This window comes from Engystomops pustulosus, chromosome 1, assembly GCF_040894005.1.
Source record: "Engystomops pustulosus chromosome 1, aEngPut4.maternal, whole genome shotgun sequence".
Lineage (NCBI taxonomy): Eukaryota > Metazoa > Chordata > Amphibia > Anura > Leptodactylidae > Engystomops > Engystomops pustulosus.
In genome coordinates this window covers 284,544,444-284,565,429 of record NC_092411.1, presented here as the reverse complement: position 1 = coordinate 284,565,429, position 20,986 = coordinate 284,544,444, and the positions used below count along the sequence as shown (strand labels likewise).

General features: G+C 41.3%; 1 protein-coding gene across 1 annotated transcript; it reads left to right on the top strand.

The window, feature by feature from the left end:
• The first annotated feature begins 6,393 nt into the window (after positions 1–6,393).
• Positions 6,394–19,861, top strand: LOC140127081 (vomeronasal type-2 receptor 26-like). The gene is made up of 6 exons (XM_072147358.1): positions 6,394–6,666; positions 10,379–10,603; positions 12,914–13,159; positions 15,211–15,334; positions 15,919–16,722; positions 19,755–19,861. The coding sequence occupies exons 1-6, from the start codon at positions 6,394–6,396 to the stop codon at positions 19,859–19,861; spliced, it is 1,779 nt and encodes a 592-aa protein (XP_072003459.1).
• Positions 19,862–20,986: the final 1,125 nt, after the last annotated feature.

Sequence of the window (20,986 nt, the reverse complement as noted above, 5' to 3'; positions counted from 1 at the left end):
CACTGCCTCCATACATCGTCCCCTTATAAAACGAGCTGTGTCGGGCAGAATTTTGGGTTATTTTCATGGCTTCCACATCAAACTTGTTAACTTTGTCGCCACCCTGCTGTGTAATCCACAAAATATACTGGCAAACTTTTATCATTTACCAATATTATTTCAGCGCTTCTTGCGCATCTGTTTACATTCCCCTCACCCGCCATATCCTAAACTTATAAGAACGCTACTACACTTGATCTTATACAAAAGGTTCTTAGAAGTGCTGTTTGGGGAGTAGCCTAGAGACAGGGGCTTGGATTGGCGAAAGCTCGCCTGGCAGCGGAGCGCCAGCTCCATCTCAAGATCCAACTAACATAGTTTAAACTGCAGCACCTTTAATCTACTACTAGTTCACTGCCTCCATACATCGTCCCCTTATCAAACAAGCTGTGTCAGGCAGAATTTTCAGGTGTTTCACCAGATACATAGTGGAACTCGGCCCATCTGTCGCCTCCATGCTGGAGACCTGAAGTTGCAATCATAGCAGCGCAATATGGATGCCCCATACTGTCGCTCTTAATCATGGAACCATTTCCGTAAAAACAATTAAAAATAGAACCACTATGCTATTCCATTATTCCTAGGTGAAATATTCAAACGACCCGGTCTGATTTGAAAATTATAATTTTTTCAAAGTAAACGCTTCTGGCCCCCAGGCCCATTTTGGGTGGGGAGGAGCCGAGAGACAGGGGCTTGGACAGGCGAAAGCTCACCTGGCAGTGGACCGCCAGCTCCATCCCAAGATTAGGCAGCCTCAGAGGCATCCATGCATGCTGCCCCTGCTGTTTCCTGTCCATTTTGCCTCCACGATCCTCCACAGCGTCCACCAATGTCTCATTTCAACTCTCTATACCCCAGACGCTGGAGCACGAGAGGATATGCAGCACATCATCCCCTTATCAAACGAGCTGTGTCAGGCAGAATTTTTAGGTGTTTCACCAGATACATAGTGGAACTCGGCCCATCTGTCGCCGTCATGCTGGAGACCTGAAGTTGCAATCATAGCAGCGCAATATGAATGCCCCATACTGTCGCTCTTAATCATGGAAGTCGTCTCCATGGCTGCCTCCACATGTCGTCCCATTATCAAAAGAGCTGTGTCAGGCTCATTTTTCGGGTGTTTCACCAGATACGTTATGGAATTTGGTCACTATGTCGCCACCATGCTGTGTTATCGACTAAATATATCGTCAACCTTTTGTTCACATAGGAAATCATTTCACCTCCTTTGGTGAAACCTGAGTCCATTTAGGGTATGTTGCCATGACACTCTCTAGCCTGCCGCTGCTGCCGCTGCCTCTGCATGCTGTCCCCTATAGTGTCAGGGTCAATTATTGCATGTTTTAGATGCTATCTAGCTTCATTCTGTCACTCTGTCATGGCCATGCTGTTGCCCATAATTTTGGCATAATGGTGCGATTAAGCAGCCTCAGAGGCATCCATGCATGCTGCCCCTGCTGTTTCCTGTCCATTTCCGTGGTGTTTCCATCCTTTTCTGAGGTTCCCAGGTGTTTGGCCAAGCTTCCCTGTGCAGAGCCTTGGTCCCCTTGAAAAATGCTCGAGTCTCCCATTGACTTCAATGGGGCTCGTTATTCGAGACGAGCACTCGAGCATCGGGAAAAGTTTGTCTCGAATAACGAGTACCCGAACATTTTAGTGCTCGCTCATCTCTAGTCCATACTACCAGGAGTAAAACATATTTAGCCAATAGCTCCAGGCCTTGATCAATGTTTTGTGTTTTATTACAGTTGTCCTGTTAGGATCAATTCCTTTCCAGGTCTTGAAGAGGTTTTATGTTGATGTCTGTTACTATGTATACTTCCATCATAGAGGACCAAATAGGGCTACGGCTCTATTAGATACATAACAACAACATATTAGATACATAACAACAATACCAAGCAAATGTTGTGTGATTGTAATCTGCATTGTAAATAACATATTTTCTTCATATCATATTTGTTATGATTGTAATAAGGCCCAATGGGCCAAACTGTCTGTTTTTTGTTATACTCTTATTGTGATATAGAAAATTATATATTGAAAATAGAAAATTATATCAAGAAAATACAATAAAAATATATATTTTTAAAAGTTTCTTGACAGCAAGGGGTAATAGGTTTATCACAAAAGTATTTATTGGTACCATATTTCGCAAACATAGCATTAACTCCATCAGGTCTAAAAACACTGTAAGGAAAACATGTACAGGAAAATAATTGATACATGAAGGAAGTTGGTAGAAAAGTTTAAGTCAACTGTGAAAAAAGTAGTTCGAATGGAAAACTTGAATATATATAGGATATATATAGGGAGAAATATATATATATACACATATAGAGAGAGATGTCAAATGGAGATATAATTATAACAATAATTACTAAAATCCACATTTATTAAAACCAGTGCAGTCTGTACAATCTGCAGTTTTCCTGTGGATCCTGCAGGGGGCGCAAGATTCATCATCTATCTGGTGCCCCCCGGACTGCTCCAGCAGAATTCACCATTTTTGTTTTGGTGCACTTTGTTCATGCTGTAGCATTGTGGTGCAGACAATATTGTGGCCCACAATCCAACTACACAGTAATAGCCCCTTTAGGTGCAGATTTTTCTGTCTTGTCGGACACAGAACATTCACAACACAAAACTGGCGCAGACATAAATACATGTACCGCAGTTTACACGTTATTTTCAGGGCAAAGTCAGATAGAAAACGGGTACAAAAGCTTTAATAAATGTGGCCCAATGTAATAGCATCAATAGATGAATAGGTAAAACAGGGGGAGTATATTCAAAATTAAGAAGATGGTAAGAGATGGTTTTTCATCAAATGAAGTTAGGAGGTGGATGAAGGCTCAGGATTACATAGGAACGTATGTAGATCAGCCGGTGATACTGGAGAGCAGAGGAATACAATAATTGCCGGGAAGGTTAGCCATATTATTAGTAATATAATTATTAAGAGTTGAGAAGGGAAATTAAACTGTTTTCTTAGAATATATATGGAAGAACAGTTCAGAAAGGGAAGAGCGAGAGTGGGGGATGAGGCATTGGGCAGTATAAGGTAAGTGAGTATAAGGTAAGGGATGCGGGATGGATTTCTATTCGCTAAACGCAGTGAAGATTGCACTATTGGGAGAGGATAAATATCGAATAACACATGGGATGGGAAGTAATGATTGCAAAGTAGATGCAGCATGGTAAAGTGGGGATAAAGCTAAGATTTATTTTTTCACCCAAGCTGAGTTTCTTTGTTGGGCTAAGCATTCATTTCAGATTACCGTATTTTCCGGGCCATTAGGCGCACCGGAATATAAGGCGCATGAGTCCGACGCGCCTTATATATGTAATAATTCCATATATAAGGTGCATCGGACTATAAGGCGCAGGGTCCGGGGGCGTGGCGGAGGTCCGGGGGCGGAGCGGAGAAGAGACGCGACGCCGAGACGAAGACGAGACCCGACGAGACCCGACGAGACGCGGCGACGCGGGGAAGGTGAGCGGGGAAGGTGAGGGGGAGGTGGAGGAGGGCAGCGGACCATGCTTACATAGGTCCCCGCTACCGGAGACAGCAGATCTCCAGCGGGAACTGCAGACCGACGCGGCAGAAGTTGTTCGTGCCGCGTGGTCTGCAGTTCCCGCTGGAGATCTGCTGTCTCCGGTCTCCGGTAGCGGGGACCTATGTAAGTATGGTCCGCTGCCCTGCGCCATACATAGGGCGCACCGGACTATAAGGCGCACTTTGGATTTCCAAGGAAATCCAAGGCTTTTATGTGCCCCTTATAGTCCGGAAAATACGGTATCTGCTTTGGTAAAGGTTTCCAAAATTCGTTTTGATGGGTACCCGTTCTTAGGAACCGGCCTCTGACTGCTGATGGTGAACTTTACAGAGTGGGACAAAAAAAGCAATAGGGCACATTTACTAAGGGTTGTGCGCCATTTTTTTCAGACTTTGCACATTCTTTTTAGTGCAAACTGCTTGCAAAGGTATCTAAGAAGTGTCTGTGCTACATGACCCTTTTGTGGCATAGCTGCACTAGATATCATGCAACACAAATTTCTGCACTGAAATGGATGTTCCAGTGCTCTGTTGGACCGTGCGCCACATTTAACATGCAAAGTCCAACAGAAATGTGTTAAAGGTGATCAAAATGGTGCACTCTGTCGGAGCAGTGTAGGGGGCGTCAGATTATTGAAGAACTTGCACCATAAATCCAGAATATGGCGCCCCCTTCACACTACACAGCGAAACTGTAGTTTGCACTAGTCTTAGTAAATGTGCCCCAATGCCTCTTTCTGATACTTTTTAAGCCAAACCAACATATCTATTCCAGTAGGAACATATTCCCAACTGTAGACAGCAATGTTTTGGTTGCGTCTCTTCAGTACAGTGTTGGGAAATGGTTTAAAAGAGTAAGAGGCTATTGAAACAGAACTATCTACAGTTGTGAATCTGTTCCTTATGGAATAGATATACTGGTTTGGTTTAATGCACAACCTTGTTTGACAGCCTCTGAAACACGCTGGAAATTAAACATCTCTCGGCAGACTTTACAATCCCCTTTTATGGACACCACATTTGGACGCACACTTGGGGTATGTGTGATGTAAGATTCTCTTGGTAGATGGAAGAGGGAAGGCCCATGATGTTGGTAGCAACCAGGGATCCCCGGATGTAGAACATCAAACTTACAGCCTCTTTATTCCAAGATTTCAATGCAGCAATGATACCAGGATGAGATAGCGGTACTATCCGCCAACGTCCAAGATAGCTGGTTGTATGTAATCTGGTAAAGGATGCTCACATACCAGGTTCAGGAACTTATGGCTGGAGAAGATAGAAGCTGCTTTGGAAGCAAGGTTAGGGCAAACCTAGAATAGATGGTGAGGTAAAGCATGCCTGATGGAGGGGGCTTACCCTAAGGTAGGAAACAGCAGCAGCATGCTACTACTATGTAAGCCACGTGTCCTCTCAGAACTCTCTTTGGAAAGATCTTAGAAGTCCCTGGACCTCCCAGCCAGAGGGAATACATCTCATCTCCTCTCCTGGTAGAGATACAGGCATGAACCAATAAGATACCTTGAGGCAGACCAGAATTGAGATTAACAAAACACAATTTATCATTGGTTATTTAATAGACCTTCCCTTCCAGGCAGATAACATGTTCAGCTGCATTATCAGTTATGGTAGGTAGATGGTGTCCATACCAAGGGATTAATATATCATTAGAAGAAATAAATATATCATTAAGGCAACTTCATAGAGGGCCACAAAGAATATATGGTTGACTGTATTTCACCTACATGACTAAGGATCACATGAACTGTAAAGGTCTGTAAGGGATCCGTCTAGCAGACTATTGCATAACACGAGTCTAAGCTTCAACCATGCAAACTCCAAAGAGGACACACAATCTACAAGCTCCACTAAATAAGGTTCAAGAGAGTTTTTATCAAACATCAGAGGCAGATAGACAGACAGACATGAGCAGTGCGTACAATAAACCAGCCGGAACATACTGTACAACACTTAAAAATTTGACACTAAGAGGTCAGGCACCTGATACCTAGCCCCCAGCAGCAGACAGAAGGGAAAGCAGCCCAGTTCCTCAAGCGAGGCAACCTTACAATTGAGGCAGCAGGTGGATGTGGGACATACTTTTGGTTACGTCAGTATATGTAATCCTATCAACTGAAGGAAATCAGCTCAGCCACATGCTGGAGTCATTAGGTAATATGGCATGTGGTCTTGTGTCCCCTAGAAGCCTCTTAACCTCCTTTTTATAATGACATTTTGTCATGATGACTGTCTCCACTCCCCCTTGTCTGACTCTTTAAATTACCGTATACACTCAGGTATAAGCTGACCTGAATTTAAGTTGAGGCCTCTAATTTTACCACAACACACTGGGAAAACCTATTGACTCAAATATAAGCCTAGGGTGGGAAATGCATTGGTAACAGCCAGTATATAGCTAGTCAGCCCCCCCCTAGTATATATCCATCCAGTCCCTGCCCTCAGTATATAGCCAGCAGCCCACTTCCCACCTAGTACATATCCATCCAGCCCCTGCCCCCAGTATAAAGCCAGCCCACTGTCCAGTATATAGCCAGCCAGCATCTCCCCAGTATATAGCCAGTGCACTGCAAAAGTATATAGCCTGACAGCCCCCAGCCCCAGTACATAGCCAGAAAGCCCCCTGCCCCAGTATATAGCCAGCCAGCATCCCCCAGTACATAGCCAGTTCCCTAGATAGCCATCAGCCACAGTTAAAAAAAAAATAAAGTTTTACTGAAAATATTATATTAATTATAATAATGATTGTGCCTTATAGTGCTGGCCCTAGAGAGTACATGCATCTCCTGGCATTTATAATTGTCATTAATGATATTAACAATGATCCAGATATTCTCCCTAACATCACCCTGGGATATCATCTGTATGACTCCTGTGGACATGAGAAGAAGGTGATAAAAGATGTTCTGCAGATCTTGTCCGGACACACAGTAACTGCTCCAAACTATTCTTGTATGGACCATGGCACAGTAGCTGGATTTATAGGAGACCTCCGATCCGTCACCTCTCTACCAATGGCCCAGTTGTTGGGTATATATGGATACACACAGGTAAGTTCTCATTACAAAACTTAAAAGAAATCTAGCATCAAAATTTATCACGATAAACCAGGGACATTACTCCTAGATCCGGGTACCGTAGCTGTGGTAATCTTCTTATATTTGTTATCCATGGCCTCCTTCCTTCTAAAATCAACTTTTTAAATTATGCTTATAAAGGCCAGAAGACCTCTGTAGTGCATTACAATAGCCCCTCCATGTGGCAGCTCTCAAGGCAGCAGAGGAAGTTTAAGCACACAGTAGGAGGGGGAAAGTGAGGGGGGAAATATTATTGTACAATCCCTTAAACAACAGTAACCTAGATTAAAAACTATATATCCATAAACGGAGCTAATTAGATAACAATGGTCACTTTAAGATGAGTGTAATATGTGTGCTCTTGTATTAGCATTGCAATAATGGAACCTTCCGTGGTTCATAGGAATTTGAGTAAAAAGCTATAAGGTCGGTATAATTAATTAAGGGAATGTATCAAATAAAAACTTTATTCAGTAATTTGTGTGTATTTTAAACACATATGTTCATTCTTAAACACATATGTTCATTCTCTCCCTCCGTAAGGTAAAAAAAAAAAACATTGCTTAACGTATGGCAATCAGAGAGCAAGTGTCCTTTTTATTCATTTCCAATATTTAGCTACAAATACAGTCACCTGTGAGCTTTGAGAACCTCCTCTATGCTCCTTCCTCCAGCTTTTTCCTGCACAGCTAAATAGCTGAAGGGGGTATAAACTTCAGAGGGCTATAACTTTGGATGCCTGGTACTTAGAATGTCATGGTTCTTCTAATATTTCATATGAAGAATAATCTCTTATTTCATGTGAATCTATAATTGTGTTTTAAGTGTTAAAGTGAAAGACAATTTATTGATTTTTATACAACTGCTTCTCAATAAATTTTAATATTAGCAAAAAGTTATTTTATTGTCAATAATTCAATTCAAAAAGTGAAACTTTGTATTTGCAGTCATTACAGAGTGAACAGAGTAAATTTTTTCAAGTGTTTTTTTCTGGTGCATTTTGCACATAAATACATATGCATATTTTTATGAAGTGTTTATGTTGTAAGGAAAAAAATGGCGCACTCAGTTTAAAAGGAACCTCTCACCAGGGACCTCATTTTCACTAAAGACAGGTTTAAGAAGCCCATCACACCGGCATTGCACAAATGCCTCTCTGCCTTTTATAAGCATTTGCCTTACAATATAATTGTGTGTTTTAACTTACCTTGCATCCTGCCAGAATCCTGGGCTAGTCCTAGGGGTTGGGCTTTGGTTTGAATGCCATTCAAAAGACAACTCAGCTCTCACCAGGCTGTGACCTCTGTAAAAGAGTAGGGGAGAGGAGCTGTACAGGAGCACAGCACTAAGCTGTGAGGAGTGAGTAACACAGACAAGTTTTTTTTTTTTGAGATGCATCCAAACCAAACCCCAACCCCTGGGACTACCCCACAATTTTGTCAGGGTGCAAGGTAAGTTATAACACCTAACAATTATATTGTAATGCAAATGCTTATAAAAGGTAGACAGGCATTTTTGCACTGCAGGTGTAATGGGCTTCTGCAACCAGTCTTTAGTGAAAATAAGGTCCCTGGTGACTGGTTCCCTTTAAGCATAATCGATGTGTGCAGGGTCAGATGATTATTTAAGACTGTGCCAATCTTTAATAATATGGGTGTCTGGTTCAGTAGGCAATACAATCATGAGGACGACTGCTGACTTGACAAATGTCCAGAAGTCAGTAATTGACACACTCCACAAAGAGGGAAAGCTACAAAAGGCCATTGCTGAAGATGCTAGCTGACAGAGCTCTGTATCAATGCATATTAATGGAGGATTGAGTGGAAGGAAAATGTGTCGTAGAAAAAGGATAACCACAGCCTTGATAGGATTGTTAAGGAAAGGCCATTCAGAAATGTAGGGTATATTCACAAGGAGTCAACTACTACTGGAGTCAGTGCTTCAACAGCCATTAAATGATGTATCGTGGACATGGTACATATGTGTCAAGCCACTCCTGTCCAACATACAATACCAGAATTGTTTTACCTGGGCCACAGAGAAAAAGTGTAGTGTTCCCAATGTTCCATGGTGTTGTTTTCAGAGAAAATGAAATTTTGCATTTCATTTGGAAATTAAGGTCCCAGAGTCTGGAGGAAGAGTGAAGAGGCACACTCTAAGCTGCTTGAGGTCTAGTGTGAAGTTTCCATAATTAGTGACAGTTTGGGGTCTTGTCACCTGCTGGTGTAGGTCCACTGTGTTTTATCAACACCAAAGTAAGTGCAGACAAGCTAAAGGCTGCTATCACAGAAACCTTGGCTCTCATAGCACCTCTGCAGCGCCTTCAGCTGATGTACTCAATGCCATAACACCTCTGAAGCACCATCAGCTGATCCCTCCATGCCATAACCCCTCTGCAGCTCCATCAGCTGATCTCTCCATGCCATAACCCCTCTGCAGTGCTATCAGATGATCTCTCCATGCCATAACCCCTCTGCAGCGCCATCAGCTGATCTCTCCATGCCATAACCCCTCTGCAGCGCCATCAGCTGATCTCTCCATGCCATAACCCCTCTGCAGCTCCATCAGCTGATCTCTCCATGCCATAACCCCTCTGCAGCACCATCAGCTGATCTCTCCATGCCATAACCCCTCTGCAGCTCCATCAGCTGATCTCTCCATGCCATAACCCCTCTGCAGCGCCATCAGCTGATCTCCCCATGCCATAACCCCTCTGCAGTGCTATCAGATGATCTCTCCATGCCATAACCCCTCTGCAGCTCCATCAGCTGATCTCTCCATGCCATAACCCCTCTGCAGCGCCATCAGCAGATCTCTCCATGCTATAACACATCTGCAGTGCTATCAGATGATCCCTCCATGCCATAACCCCTCTGCAGCACAATCAGCTGATCCCTCCATGCTATAACACCTCTGCAGCGCCATCAGCTGATCCCTCCATGCAATAACTCCTCTGTAGCACCATCATATGATCTCTCCATGCCATAACACCTCTGCAGTGCCATCAGTTGATCGCTCCATGCCATAACTCCTCTGTAGCTGTAGCACCATCAGATGATCCCTCCATGCTATAGCACCTCTGAAGCACCATCAAATGATCCCTTTATCCCATAACACCTCTGCAGTACCATTACCTGATCCCTCCATGCCATAACTCCTCTATAGCGCTATCAGATGATCTCTCCATGCCATAACACCTCTGCAGCAACATCAGGTGATCTCTAAATGCTGTTCCACATTGGTATTGAGTTCAGTTATTGTACAAACTTTTCATCTGGCCAACATTTCTGTGTTCCACAAATGTTTACAGTTGGTCTTATATAATATTTAAATTTTCTAAGATAATGACCTTTGGGGTTTTCTTGGCTGTTATATAACATATGAGTTAAACTTTTGGAACTGAATTACTGAAGAAACACATTTAAAGTTATTCTATTTTATTGAGAAGCCCTTGTATATAAATATTGCTCCCAAAATTGTCACTGTAAACATGGATATCTATCGATCCCTGTCACATAGAAAACAAAACTTTGGATTCATATGAAAAAGTAGATTAAAATTCTAGGTGCCAGGGCTCCAAAGTGAAATACATCCTTGGCATGAAAAGGGTTAAACTTCTACTCCAAAAGAGATGTTATCAAGTCAACATGAAATTATTACAAATTAGGATTATAATCTTTTCCAGGTCAGTTACGGGGCCAGAGACTCCTCGCTCAGTGACAGAAGATTATATCCACATTTCTTCCGCACGGTTCAGGGTGATGAGACACAATATGTGGCTTTAGTGAAGTTATTGTTGTATTTCCAGTGGAACATGGTTTGTATTTTTGCCACAAATGACGACACTGGAGAACGGGAGCTCCGCCTTCTTCGCACTGAGCTCACGAAATCTGGAATATGTATTGAACGAGTATTTTTTATGACACAAGAAAAAAATGTAGATGCATCTGTCATGGAAGATTTAAAAGCTGAAGTCATTATACTTTGTGGTACAAGTAGTAGGATGGCAAATAATATTCTAATAAAATCATCACTAAGTATCAAAAACAAAACTTTCATATTCCCGACATCTTGGTCACATGATTCTATTTTTATGGATGGGAATTACAATAATTGCAGCCTCATATTTAGCCCTGTAAGATATGGAATAAAAGGTTTACATGAAATGTTTTTGAGTGTTCATCCATCCACACACCCAGATGACCCCATCCTGGAGGATCTCTGGATCACCTCAATGCTTTGCTTTTCTAAAAATAATTTGAAGAATTTTCTTTTACAACACTCTTTATCTGCTCCTCTTCATGACTGTACTGGCGAGGAACGTTTCACAAATGAAACCCATTATTATGCAGATGGATCACCATATAAAGTGTATACGGCTGTAAAGATGATGGCCCAGGCATTGGATGATATCCATAAAACCTTACCAATGAGCAAAATAAACAAAAATATAAATGAAATAAACACATACAGAAAAAAGGTAAGACAACAATATAACATTATAAAATTAATTCACTAAATTGTGTTTTCAAATGTTTACAAATCAAATTAAAAATGTTTGTATCTAAAAACACCAAAATTATGAAAAAAGGAAACCTCTTTAAATTTATACAGAGAAATCTAAAAGAAATTAGAAAATGTGATGTTTCCACTTACAACATTTTTAACGTAAAAGACAATGAAGGAATTTCATTTTTTCCGCATAAACAGTTAATAATAAGTTAACTGCACCCACAGTAGGGCCACTGAAAAATAAAGCTCATCCACAATTAATGAACACTCAACCTGTCCTGTCAACAATTTGGCGCAAAAGCACAAACCTGGAAAATGTATGTAAGCAAAAAACTAAAAACATATTACATGGCAAACAGACCTTGTCCTTAAGTACCGTATATACTCGAGTATAAGCCAACCCGAGTATAAGCCGAGGCCCCTAATTTTACCACAAAATACTGGGAAAACCTATTGACTCGAGTATAAGCCGAGGGTGGGAAATGCACTGGGCACAGCCTCCCCAGTATATAGCCAGCCAGCCCCTGCCCCAGTGTATATAGCCTGCCAGACCCTGCCCCAGTGTATATAGCCTGCCAGACCCTGCCCCAGTGTATATAGCCTGCCGCCGCTGCCGGACAGATCGCACAGAAGATATACAGGGGTCACCGGAAAGGTGAGTTTAGATATATTTATTTTTTTGACTCGAGTATAAGCCGAGTTTGGCTTTTTTCAGCACATTTTTTTGTGCTGAAAAACTAGGCTTATACTCGAGTATATAAGGTATTGGACGATTTTCAATAAATCTGCTCCATTACACAGATCTCTGCATGTAAATGTATTTGTGTCTTTGCCTCCTTTGATAGCTTTAGCCTTTCCCTGTTCTTACCATGCTGCCCTCTGCATTTATACACAACCTTATCTCTATCAATGCTCCAGCCCATCTCTTTGGCGTCTCCCACTGTCTCTCTCTCTCTCTCACAGTCCATCTCACTGAGAGTCACAGGGAGAAGGGATGGGGAGCAGGGTGAGTCATAACTCTGCTTCTACAGCTCCTCCTATGCATCAGTGATTAGACATGTGAAAAAAAAAAAAGAGGGACTTATTTACTAAGGGTCGTGCATCACACTTTCATCACACTGTTTGTCGTTTTCGGGATTTGCGCAGCTTTGACAGGTATTAACAGCACTGGGATTGTGTTGCACGCGATCGGATTTTGGTGCAGCTGCGTCGGCTTTCATGCAACAGAAATTGGGGGAGGTTGCGCCATTGGATGATTTGACTGATTCGGTCTGGGCGCGGGATTCAACTTACAAATTGTCTCACAAGACAATGCACTTACATGCACCAGGAAGAACATGGTGAACCCTGTCAGACCTGAGTGGGAAAGCAACACATGCATGATATTAGGTGCGCGATCTTAGTGAATCGCGACAGCTGTGCATCAATGCACATTCGGGGAACTCACTGGACTGGGTAAGTAAATGTGCCCCAGAGAGTCTACAGACAGCATAAAGGTAAGTTTCAGGACTGTTGAATCACTTTGAATGAACATTTAACGATTATTATTAAGGCAGTAAAGGCACATGGGCACCTTATGTAAGAGAGTGGCCAACCCCTTTAAGTTAATATGATTTATAGCACGTGTCACCTAGCTTATGGTAGATAGATTTACTTTGCAGAACTTTAATACATTTTTTGCTGGTTTATGAAGACTTTTGTGTTGTAGCTGCGACATTACATGAAGATTACATGCGTCAAGGGTCCGGATGGAACACAATTATGTTTTAACGATAAAGGTGAAATCTCTGAACCGTTAGAGATTCTTAACTCTATAAAGAAAATACATAATGTTATCGGAGAGAATAAGACTATGGAAGGACTCGCAGCTTCTATTGGTTCGTTTGATGAATCACTTCCTCCAGGGCAGCAGCTGAATATCTCACCAACAGATATAATGTGGATAAATAATAAGGTAAGTCATTACACAACATACTTCATTATCTATTACTGATTTTACCCTTTTGGCAGGGGTGAAAATCGGTTTCAAATGCCCTCACATGGTAAACATGATGGTGTGATCTATTCAATACATGGGGCAGTTTTTGTCATGAAAAATTGGTCCTCTGACATTATTGTGGGAATTCATGGTTAGAAACTCAAAATTAGAGATGAGCGAGCACTAAAATGCTCAAGTGCTCGTTATTCGAGACAAACTTTTCCTGATGCTCGAGTGCTCGTCTCGAATAACGAGCCCCGTTGAAGTCAATGGGAGACCCCCGAGCATTTTTCAAAGGGACCATGGTTCGGGAATAAAATGTGTTAATTAATTGAAAAAGAATGTCTTCTGATAAGTGATCAGATGTATGCAAACATCTGCAATCTATTCTTCACTGTTCCGCGCGTATATTATCTCCCGACAAGTTAGCAGATGTGAAGAACAGTGAAGAATAGAATAAAAACAGTAAACACAGTGAACACAGGATCATTTAAGCGAAGAACACAGTGAAAAACACAGTGAAGAATACATTGCAGATGTTCGGCACCGCGGAACGGTGCGAACAAAATAGCATGTGAAGAACAATATATATATATATATATATATATATATATATATATATATATATATATATATATATGTGAAACATCTGCAATGTGTTCTTCACACATATTTATTGTTCTTCACGTACTATTTTATTCGTACCGTTCCGCGCGTATCTTCCGACAAGTTAGCAGATGTGCCGAACATCTGCAATGTATTCTTCACTGTGTTTTTCACTGTGTTCTTAACTTAAATGATCCTGTGTTCACTGTGTTCACTGTTTTTATTTTATTCTTCACTGTGTTTTTTTAAATTAAATGCTCGACCTCGAGCAGGGGAACTACTCGTCTGAGCAACAAGCTGTTTCGAGTACCTTAATACTCGAACAAGCATTAGGCTCAGACGAGTATACTCGCTGATCTCTACTCAAAATCCATCTTTGATTGGAGAATAGTGGAGCTGGTAAATGGGACCAAAAATATACCTTCCACTGTACTTCATTGCTATTGACTGAGTCTCAAATGGAGGTGAGTACATCTCAGATTTTGCTCTTATTTTTTACAAAAAAAGTCCCTACTATTTGTATATTTTCTGTAGATTTGAACATGTCAGATGTGTACTTTTAAGATTAGGTCAACTTTTATTGTTTGCTAGACGTTACATCATCACCCCTGAATCTTTTTATATGGATCCACTCAAAAATACAGCTTTGAAAAACTGGGAATTCTCTACCCTTCAACGTTTTATGGACTTTTTTAAATACTACTTCATTTAGGCCAAGATGGATCTTAAGATTAATTAATACAATAATATTTTGTTCAACCAATTACTCCAAAGTGGTGATCATCATTGTTATATGTAGGTTAAAACATAAAGGTATTTATAAATCTGTTTAAGACAGAATTTTGACAACAAAAACTTTTTTGTGCAACATTTATTAAAACATTTTTAGACACTTTCAGTGTGACGAGGGGGGATTCATTTTTCCATACAAAGCTGCTGATGGGTTAGTTATTCACCTTGGAGAACTGTCTTATTATAATGTAAGCAGCAGAACTGTGATGATTGTAGCTGGACTTGGAGCAATCTGGTGCTTTGGTTTTTGAGTGTTCTAAGTCCAGCTGCAATCTGGGAATGTAAATTCGCATTTCACAGTCCTGCTGATTCAAACAAAACATATAATATGGTATGCAGGGGACAGTCGGCACCTGGGTCTCTGGTCGGAATGAGCTCCCCTAATTTGTGTGGAATTATGCCTAGTGCAGCTGGACCACAATTGTGTCACATGCTTCAGAAATGTGTATCAGACACTTCAAGAACAGGAGTCTGAAGTCTGACAGAAAACTGGCCCACGGACCTTAGTGAATGTGGCCATAGACTCTGTTGTCTGCCAAGGAAACTTAGCGAAGTAGTTGATTACTCTTACTTTCCTTACAAAAAAGGATGGATCTTGTATTAATTTTATTTTTATTTTTCTCTCTTAGACACCTTATAGCCGGTGCTCAGTAAAGTGTTCTCCAGGCTTCAGGAAAGCTGTGAAACGAGGAGACCACATCTGCTGCTACGACTGCGTCTCATGTTCTGAAGGGGAAATTTCCAATGAAACTGGTAATAGAAACTAAAACACCTTCCTAGTAATCCCGTAACACCACCATTGTGCACAGTACTTTGTAAGCTTCCAGATGTCTAGACTAGAAACTATTTTGCCTCAATCAACTGAAACCACCTGTGACCCCCACTATGGATGTTCCAGTAACATTTCAAAATATTCACACTTTGATACTTCTTGGCACCAACAGACAATGCTCAGTCCTCGAGATGCATTGGTAGCCCCATAACGACCCATGAGATCATGGTGTGAGGTCCATGAGGCTTTCTCCACGCAGGTTGTCTGACGGCCAGTCTAACAACATTGATTTCATGTGTATGAGGACCAGTGTGATCAATAGGGCAAGTATGATTGTACTGCTGTGCTAAATCTCTCTTAAGCTATATAAATAAATATCATTATTATTAATCAGAATACTTATCCTTTTTGTGTTCATCTTGGTTCATGTCAACACTTTTGGGATTGGGATGAACTGTTTAATCAAGATTCTGTGGAAACGGCTGATTCTGTTGTAACCCGTTTGAAAATTTGCTAAAAATAATTTTATAATTGGTTAACTAATATTTGCATTTATACATTTCAGATGCTGAAAACTGTCAAAGGTGTTTGACCTCTGAATGGCCAAATGAGACAAGGGAGAAGTGTATGCCCAAAATAATAGAATTTATCTCTTATGAAACTGATACCGTAGCTTATGTTTTCTTATTATTTTCTCTATTATCTTCTGTTGTGGTTGTATTTATCATTGGAATATTTGTATTTTTCCGGAATTCTCCTGTGGTCAGAGCTAATAATCGTAACCTCAGCTTTATTATCCTTATTTCTCTCCAGCTCAGTTTGCTTTGCACTTTCCTCTTCATTGGTAAACCAGAGGACACAACCTGTATGTTCCGCCATATCTCCTTTGGGATCATCTTCACAGTTGTCTTATCTTCAATCTTGGCCAAGACCATCGTGGTTTGCATCGCTTTCAAGGCCACCACTCCGGACAGTTACTGGAGAAGATGGATGAGTGTAAGACTTCCCTACTCTATAGTGATGGTCCTATCATCTCTCCAAGTCCTGAATGGAATAATCTGGTTATACTTTGCTCCTCCATTTCAAGAGTTAAACATGGATTCATTTCCAAGAAAAATTATAATTCAGTGCAACGAAGGGTCAACATTGTCCTTTTACCTCATGTTGGGTTATATGGGGTTTCTGGCGGCTTTGAGTTTTGTTCTGGCTTTTATGGTAAGGACATTACCTGATATCTATAATGAGGCCAAGTACATCACCTTCAGCATGCTGGTGTTCTGTAGTGTCTGGATCGGCGCCATCCCGGCCTATCTAAGCAGTAAGGGAAAAAGTATGGTTATTGTAGAAGTGTTCGCTGTATTGGCTTCAGGTAATGGGATAATGGTTTGCATATTCTTACCTAAATTGTGGAATATCAAGACAAAGCAAGATCTTAAAATATGATGCCTATTAAAAAAATACATTAATATAATGAATCGCTTTATGTTGCTTAGAACATAGTGAGACAGAGAGAAATACTTCTGCAAAAATTGTTTTTACTGTCTAAAGGTTGGTAAACATAAAATAAACCATATATAGATATAAGAAGAAGAGATGAGCAATCTTTTCAAGCATTCCATTTGACAAGTTTGTAAATTTTTTTAAACCATTTGATTCAACCCAAATATATTTGTTACAACGGTGTGCAGTAAAATAGCAGTTTTTAAGAATTGGGAAGGTGTATTGTGAGGCTTGCGGGTTGTGGATCCTCTGGACCACTGCAGACGATGACTCAAGCCACTACCTGGGACCAGAGTCTAAGCTGCGGCATGGTACCATCAGGTCATTCCTCAGGCGTGACTTCTCTGCAGTGGCGGCTAAGGTTGAGGTACAAGAACGGCAGTGAATCTCGTGGTCAAAGTCCAGGCACAGGTCAGGGCAGGCGGCAGAGATGCAACGTCAGAGTCCAATCCAGGGTCAGCAACAGGAGGTCCAAGCAGAGGGGTACGGGAACACAGCACACAGGACAGCAGCACGGAGGATCACTGGTACACGGGAACACGGAGGAGCTCAGGTAACACAGGAACACGGAGGGACACAGGAACGCAGGAGACACAGGAATGCAGGAGACACAGGAACACAGGCAAATCGCAGTAAGGCTTTCTCTCAGGCATTAAGGCACAAAGAACTGGCAGGGCTTGCAGCAAGAGGCAGGCTTATATAGATTTGGGCAATATGGCCAGCGCCAATTAATGGCGCGCTGACCATTTAAATATGGAGAAGGAGCCGCGTGCCCTAGCAGTCGGGGACGTTCGCACAGAGCGGAGGGGGAGCAATCCGGGACCGGTGAGATGCGCTGGCAGCATGCTGGCGGAGGCAGAGCAGCACGAGTGAGCCTGCGACCCGTGATATGGGCCGCGGGATCCACCAGTGACATGTATGAGCGTTGCCATCACTATATGTTGTTGCAAGATCCTAGTCTATTTTGGTAGTGCAACAGTCACAATGCCCCAAGTAGCCAATAGTTACACAACCCTCATTATCCATCAGTCATGCAGCCCCCTGTATCTAATAGTAAAACAGCCCCCATGTTACATCTCTGACTCTTTTATCCTGTGTCCTGCTGAGTATGCACTGATAGTGTCAGTTTGATTTCTTCTTCCTAGTCTGAACACTGGTGGATTTGTTCTCCTGGCAACCTGCAGACTTCTGACAGAATATTTCACCATTCCTATTGATCCAATCACCTTCCAGAGTTCAGTTATATATTTTTTTTCTAAGGTCTGTGGATCAGAAATCTTTGCCTGCCATGGTCTTGCACTTGGCCTCCCTTCTGGCAATTATTACCCTTTGTTTATATTCTTGAATATTCCATGACTATGACTCTGTATTTTCTTGTCTCTGTCTGTGTCTCCAGTTAATTTCCTGGCTCTGCATAGCACCACAGTACATTAGAAGCTGCGTTTACATTACAGACCAAAAGTTTGGACACAGCTTCTCGTTCAAAGATTCCCACTGAAGGCATCAAAACTAGGAATTAACACATGTGGAATTATATACAAAATAGTGTGAAACAACTGAAAATATGTCTTATTTTCTAGGTTCCTTCTGATATGATTACTGCTATGTACACTATTGGCATTCTGATAAGCTATAAGAGGTAGTCACTAGAAAAGGTTCTCACATCACAGGTGCCCTGCCAGGTGTAATAAGTGGGGTTTCTCGCCTTATAAATGGGGTTAGGGCCATCAGTTGTGTTGTGCAGCAGTCAGGTGGATACACGGCTGATAGTCCTACTGAATAGACTGGTAGAATTTTTATTATGGCTAGAAAAAAGCGGCTAAGTAAACAAAAAAACGAGTGTCCATCGTTACTGAAGGTCAGTCAGTCTGAAAAATTGGGAAAACTTTGAAAGTGTCCCCAAGTGCAGTTGCACAAACTATCAAGTGCTAGTACAAAGTTTGATGCCTTCAGTGTGAATATACAATTTTTATAGTCATAAAAACAGAAAACTCTTTGAATGAGAAGGTGTGTCCAAACCTTTGGGCTATACTGTAAATCAATGGAACCCAACTAAACTGGGAGTGATGACCCTCCCCTAAATTGTAGGCTGCTGGCATGTCAGTGCTCACACGTGATTGATTAAAATGCTGCTAGTGACCTAAACTGATTTTTAAAAAATGTTACATTTAGCATTTTAAGGGGTTTACTAATTATGACTCATTGGCCATACAGAGGTTTAGCAATAAGGCCTTAAATAAGGAAACTGCTAGTATGTGTTTCCCTACTGTCAACTGAAGGGACTTTTTTAGAGACAGCTATTGTGAGTAGAAAGCTGAATTGGCAGCCAGATCTGGACCTTGATATGGAACTAGGCCTGTTGTAGTGGGGACACTGAATAACAGCCAAGACATTAAATTATATAACTACAGGACCCAGCAGCACTGCCTAATTGCCTGAGTGTATCCCAGGTAATATTGGACAACCATGAAATCAAAAATCAGGCACAAAATGCAGATACTTACTCTGTAACCAAACATTTTTTTCACAGTTTTCCCAGGCCATTGTATGGTATGTTGGCTAAGGACCAAGGTGCCAACATTAGAACTCTGTCCACAGCTCATCCAATTGGCACAAATTATAAATGTGTTTGTTCTAGTGATTGTATGATAAATTACCTACTTCAGAGTAAGTAATTTTTCATCACCATCAGTTTTTCTTGTCCATCGGCCACTGCAAGTTGGACACTTCTCTCAGTGGCCTGGTTGCATTTAACCTCAGATGATGATTTTTGATTAGTATTAGCTGTCCACAACTGCCAGGTCTGGTCACCAGAACACAACTGCTTAAAGAGACCGATAGCTGTAGAATGTTGCTGTGGCTGCTAGCAGACCCTTTCCTGCTGCTGTTTTTTTTTTCTAGCTGAGGCAGTAAAGTTTCTTCTACAGACCATCCCTTTACAGGACATTGGAGGCTGCCAGTTTGACATATTTTCACCCAACAAAATACAACAGTTGATTTCTAAGTAGCCGACAGGGAAGATGACCCCCAATGTAAAGTATTTTTAATTAACATTTAACAAAACCATTAGAAACTGTCATAGTATGAACTGTATTTGACTACTGTAAGATGGGCTGCAGTGAACCACAATATGATGTAGTTCCACAAACAAAGAGACTACAGAACAAGCAACTTGGGCAAGTTTGTTTACAGATTCTGTGCCATTGTATGGGTGCAAGCATACCGTTTGTTTGTTTAACGATTGATGGTGAAGAAGGTGGTGGTGGAGAATCATGTAGGGACAGAAGCACAGCTTAAGCTTGTTGAGGAGCCTTAACTACTGGGGAAAGGGGGTGGGCTACTGGGAGGTTCTGCCAAGACCATTTTATGCGTTGTCTGAGGACTGCAGTGCCAACTTTAGCACCCTGTCCATAGCTCACCCTCTTGGCACAATTCCAACATATTGACAAATTTCGGTATTCTGGTGACTTTATTAAAATTAGCCATACAACAAAGTAAGTATTTATATGCCCATCAACCACTGTCAAGATGTTTTCCAGAATTGCTATCTGCTTGGCAAGAGGCAGGCTTGTTGACCAAGCTTACCTGTCCACAATGTTTCATGTTGCAATTTACATTTTTTTATTGAGGTTCATAATAACATTTTCAGCCATTTACAGGCTGATACATATAGCCCCGCTCCTTCCTGTCATGGTTTGTATTGGTAATGACTAGAAGAGTGGGCCTACATGTATTGCCTGATGCTTACTTGATGGGGTCCACAGCAACTGAAAATTGAAATAACAAAGTAATAATAAAAAGGATCTTCAGTTGACAATATCAATACATTTAATTGGTTAACTTATAATAATTATTACAAACATCGACAGAAGACTAGACCTTTCCGAAGACACCTCTCTAAAATAATTTTTTGGCAACCTTTACTTGTAGATCATCCTCTTTTTGAACCAAAGAACACTTTTTTGTGCTAAGCTGTGAAGCAGTGCCCTTTTTGAGAAGACAACACTTTGGACCCACAGTGTGGTGCACATCAGGTACCACACCTCTAAATCCGTCCAGAAAAACTTATGAACTAGAGTTTTTGACTCAAAAGCACTGTATTATGCTAAATTTAGTTCAAATAATATCATAAA

What these genes read in the sequence shown, in the direction of transcription:
- LOC140127081 (XM_072147358.1), top strand. Translation starts at nt 6,394, where the DNA reads ATGCATCTCCTGGCATTTATAATTGTCATTAATGATATTAACAATGAT. An exon ending in GGAAATTTCCAATGAAACTG is followed by an intron (nt 15,335 to 15,918) that starts GTAATAGAAACT and finishes TATACATTTCAG; the next exon opens with ATGCTGAAAACTGTCAAAGG. An exon ending in GTTCGCTGTATTGGCTTCAG is followed by an intron (nt 16,723 to 19,754) that starts GTAATGGGATAA and finishes TTTTTTTTCTAG; the next exon opens with CTGAGGCAGTAAAGTTTCTT.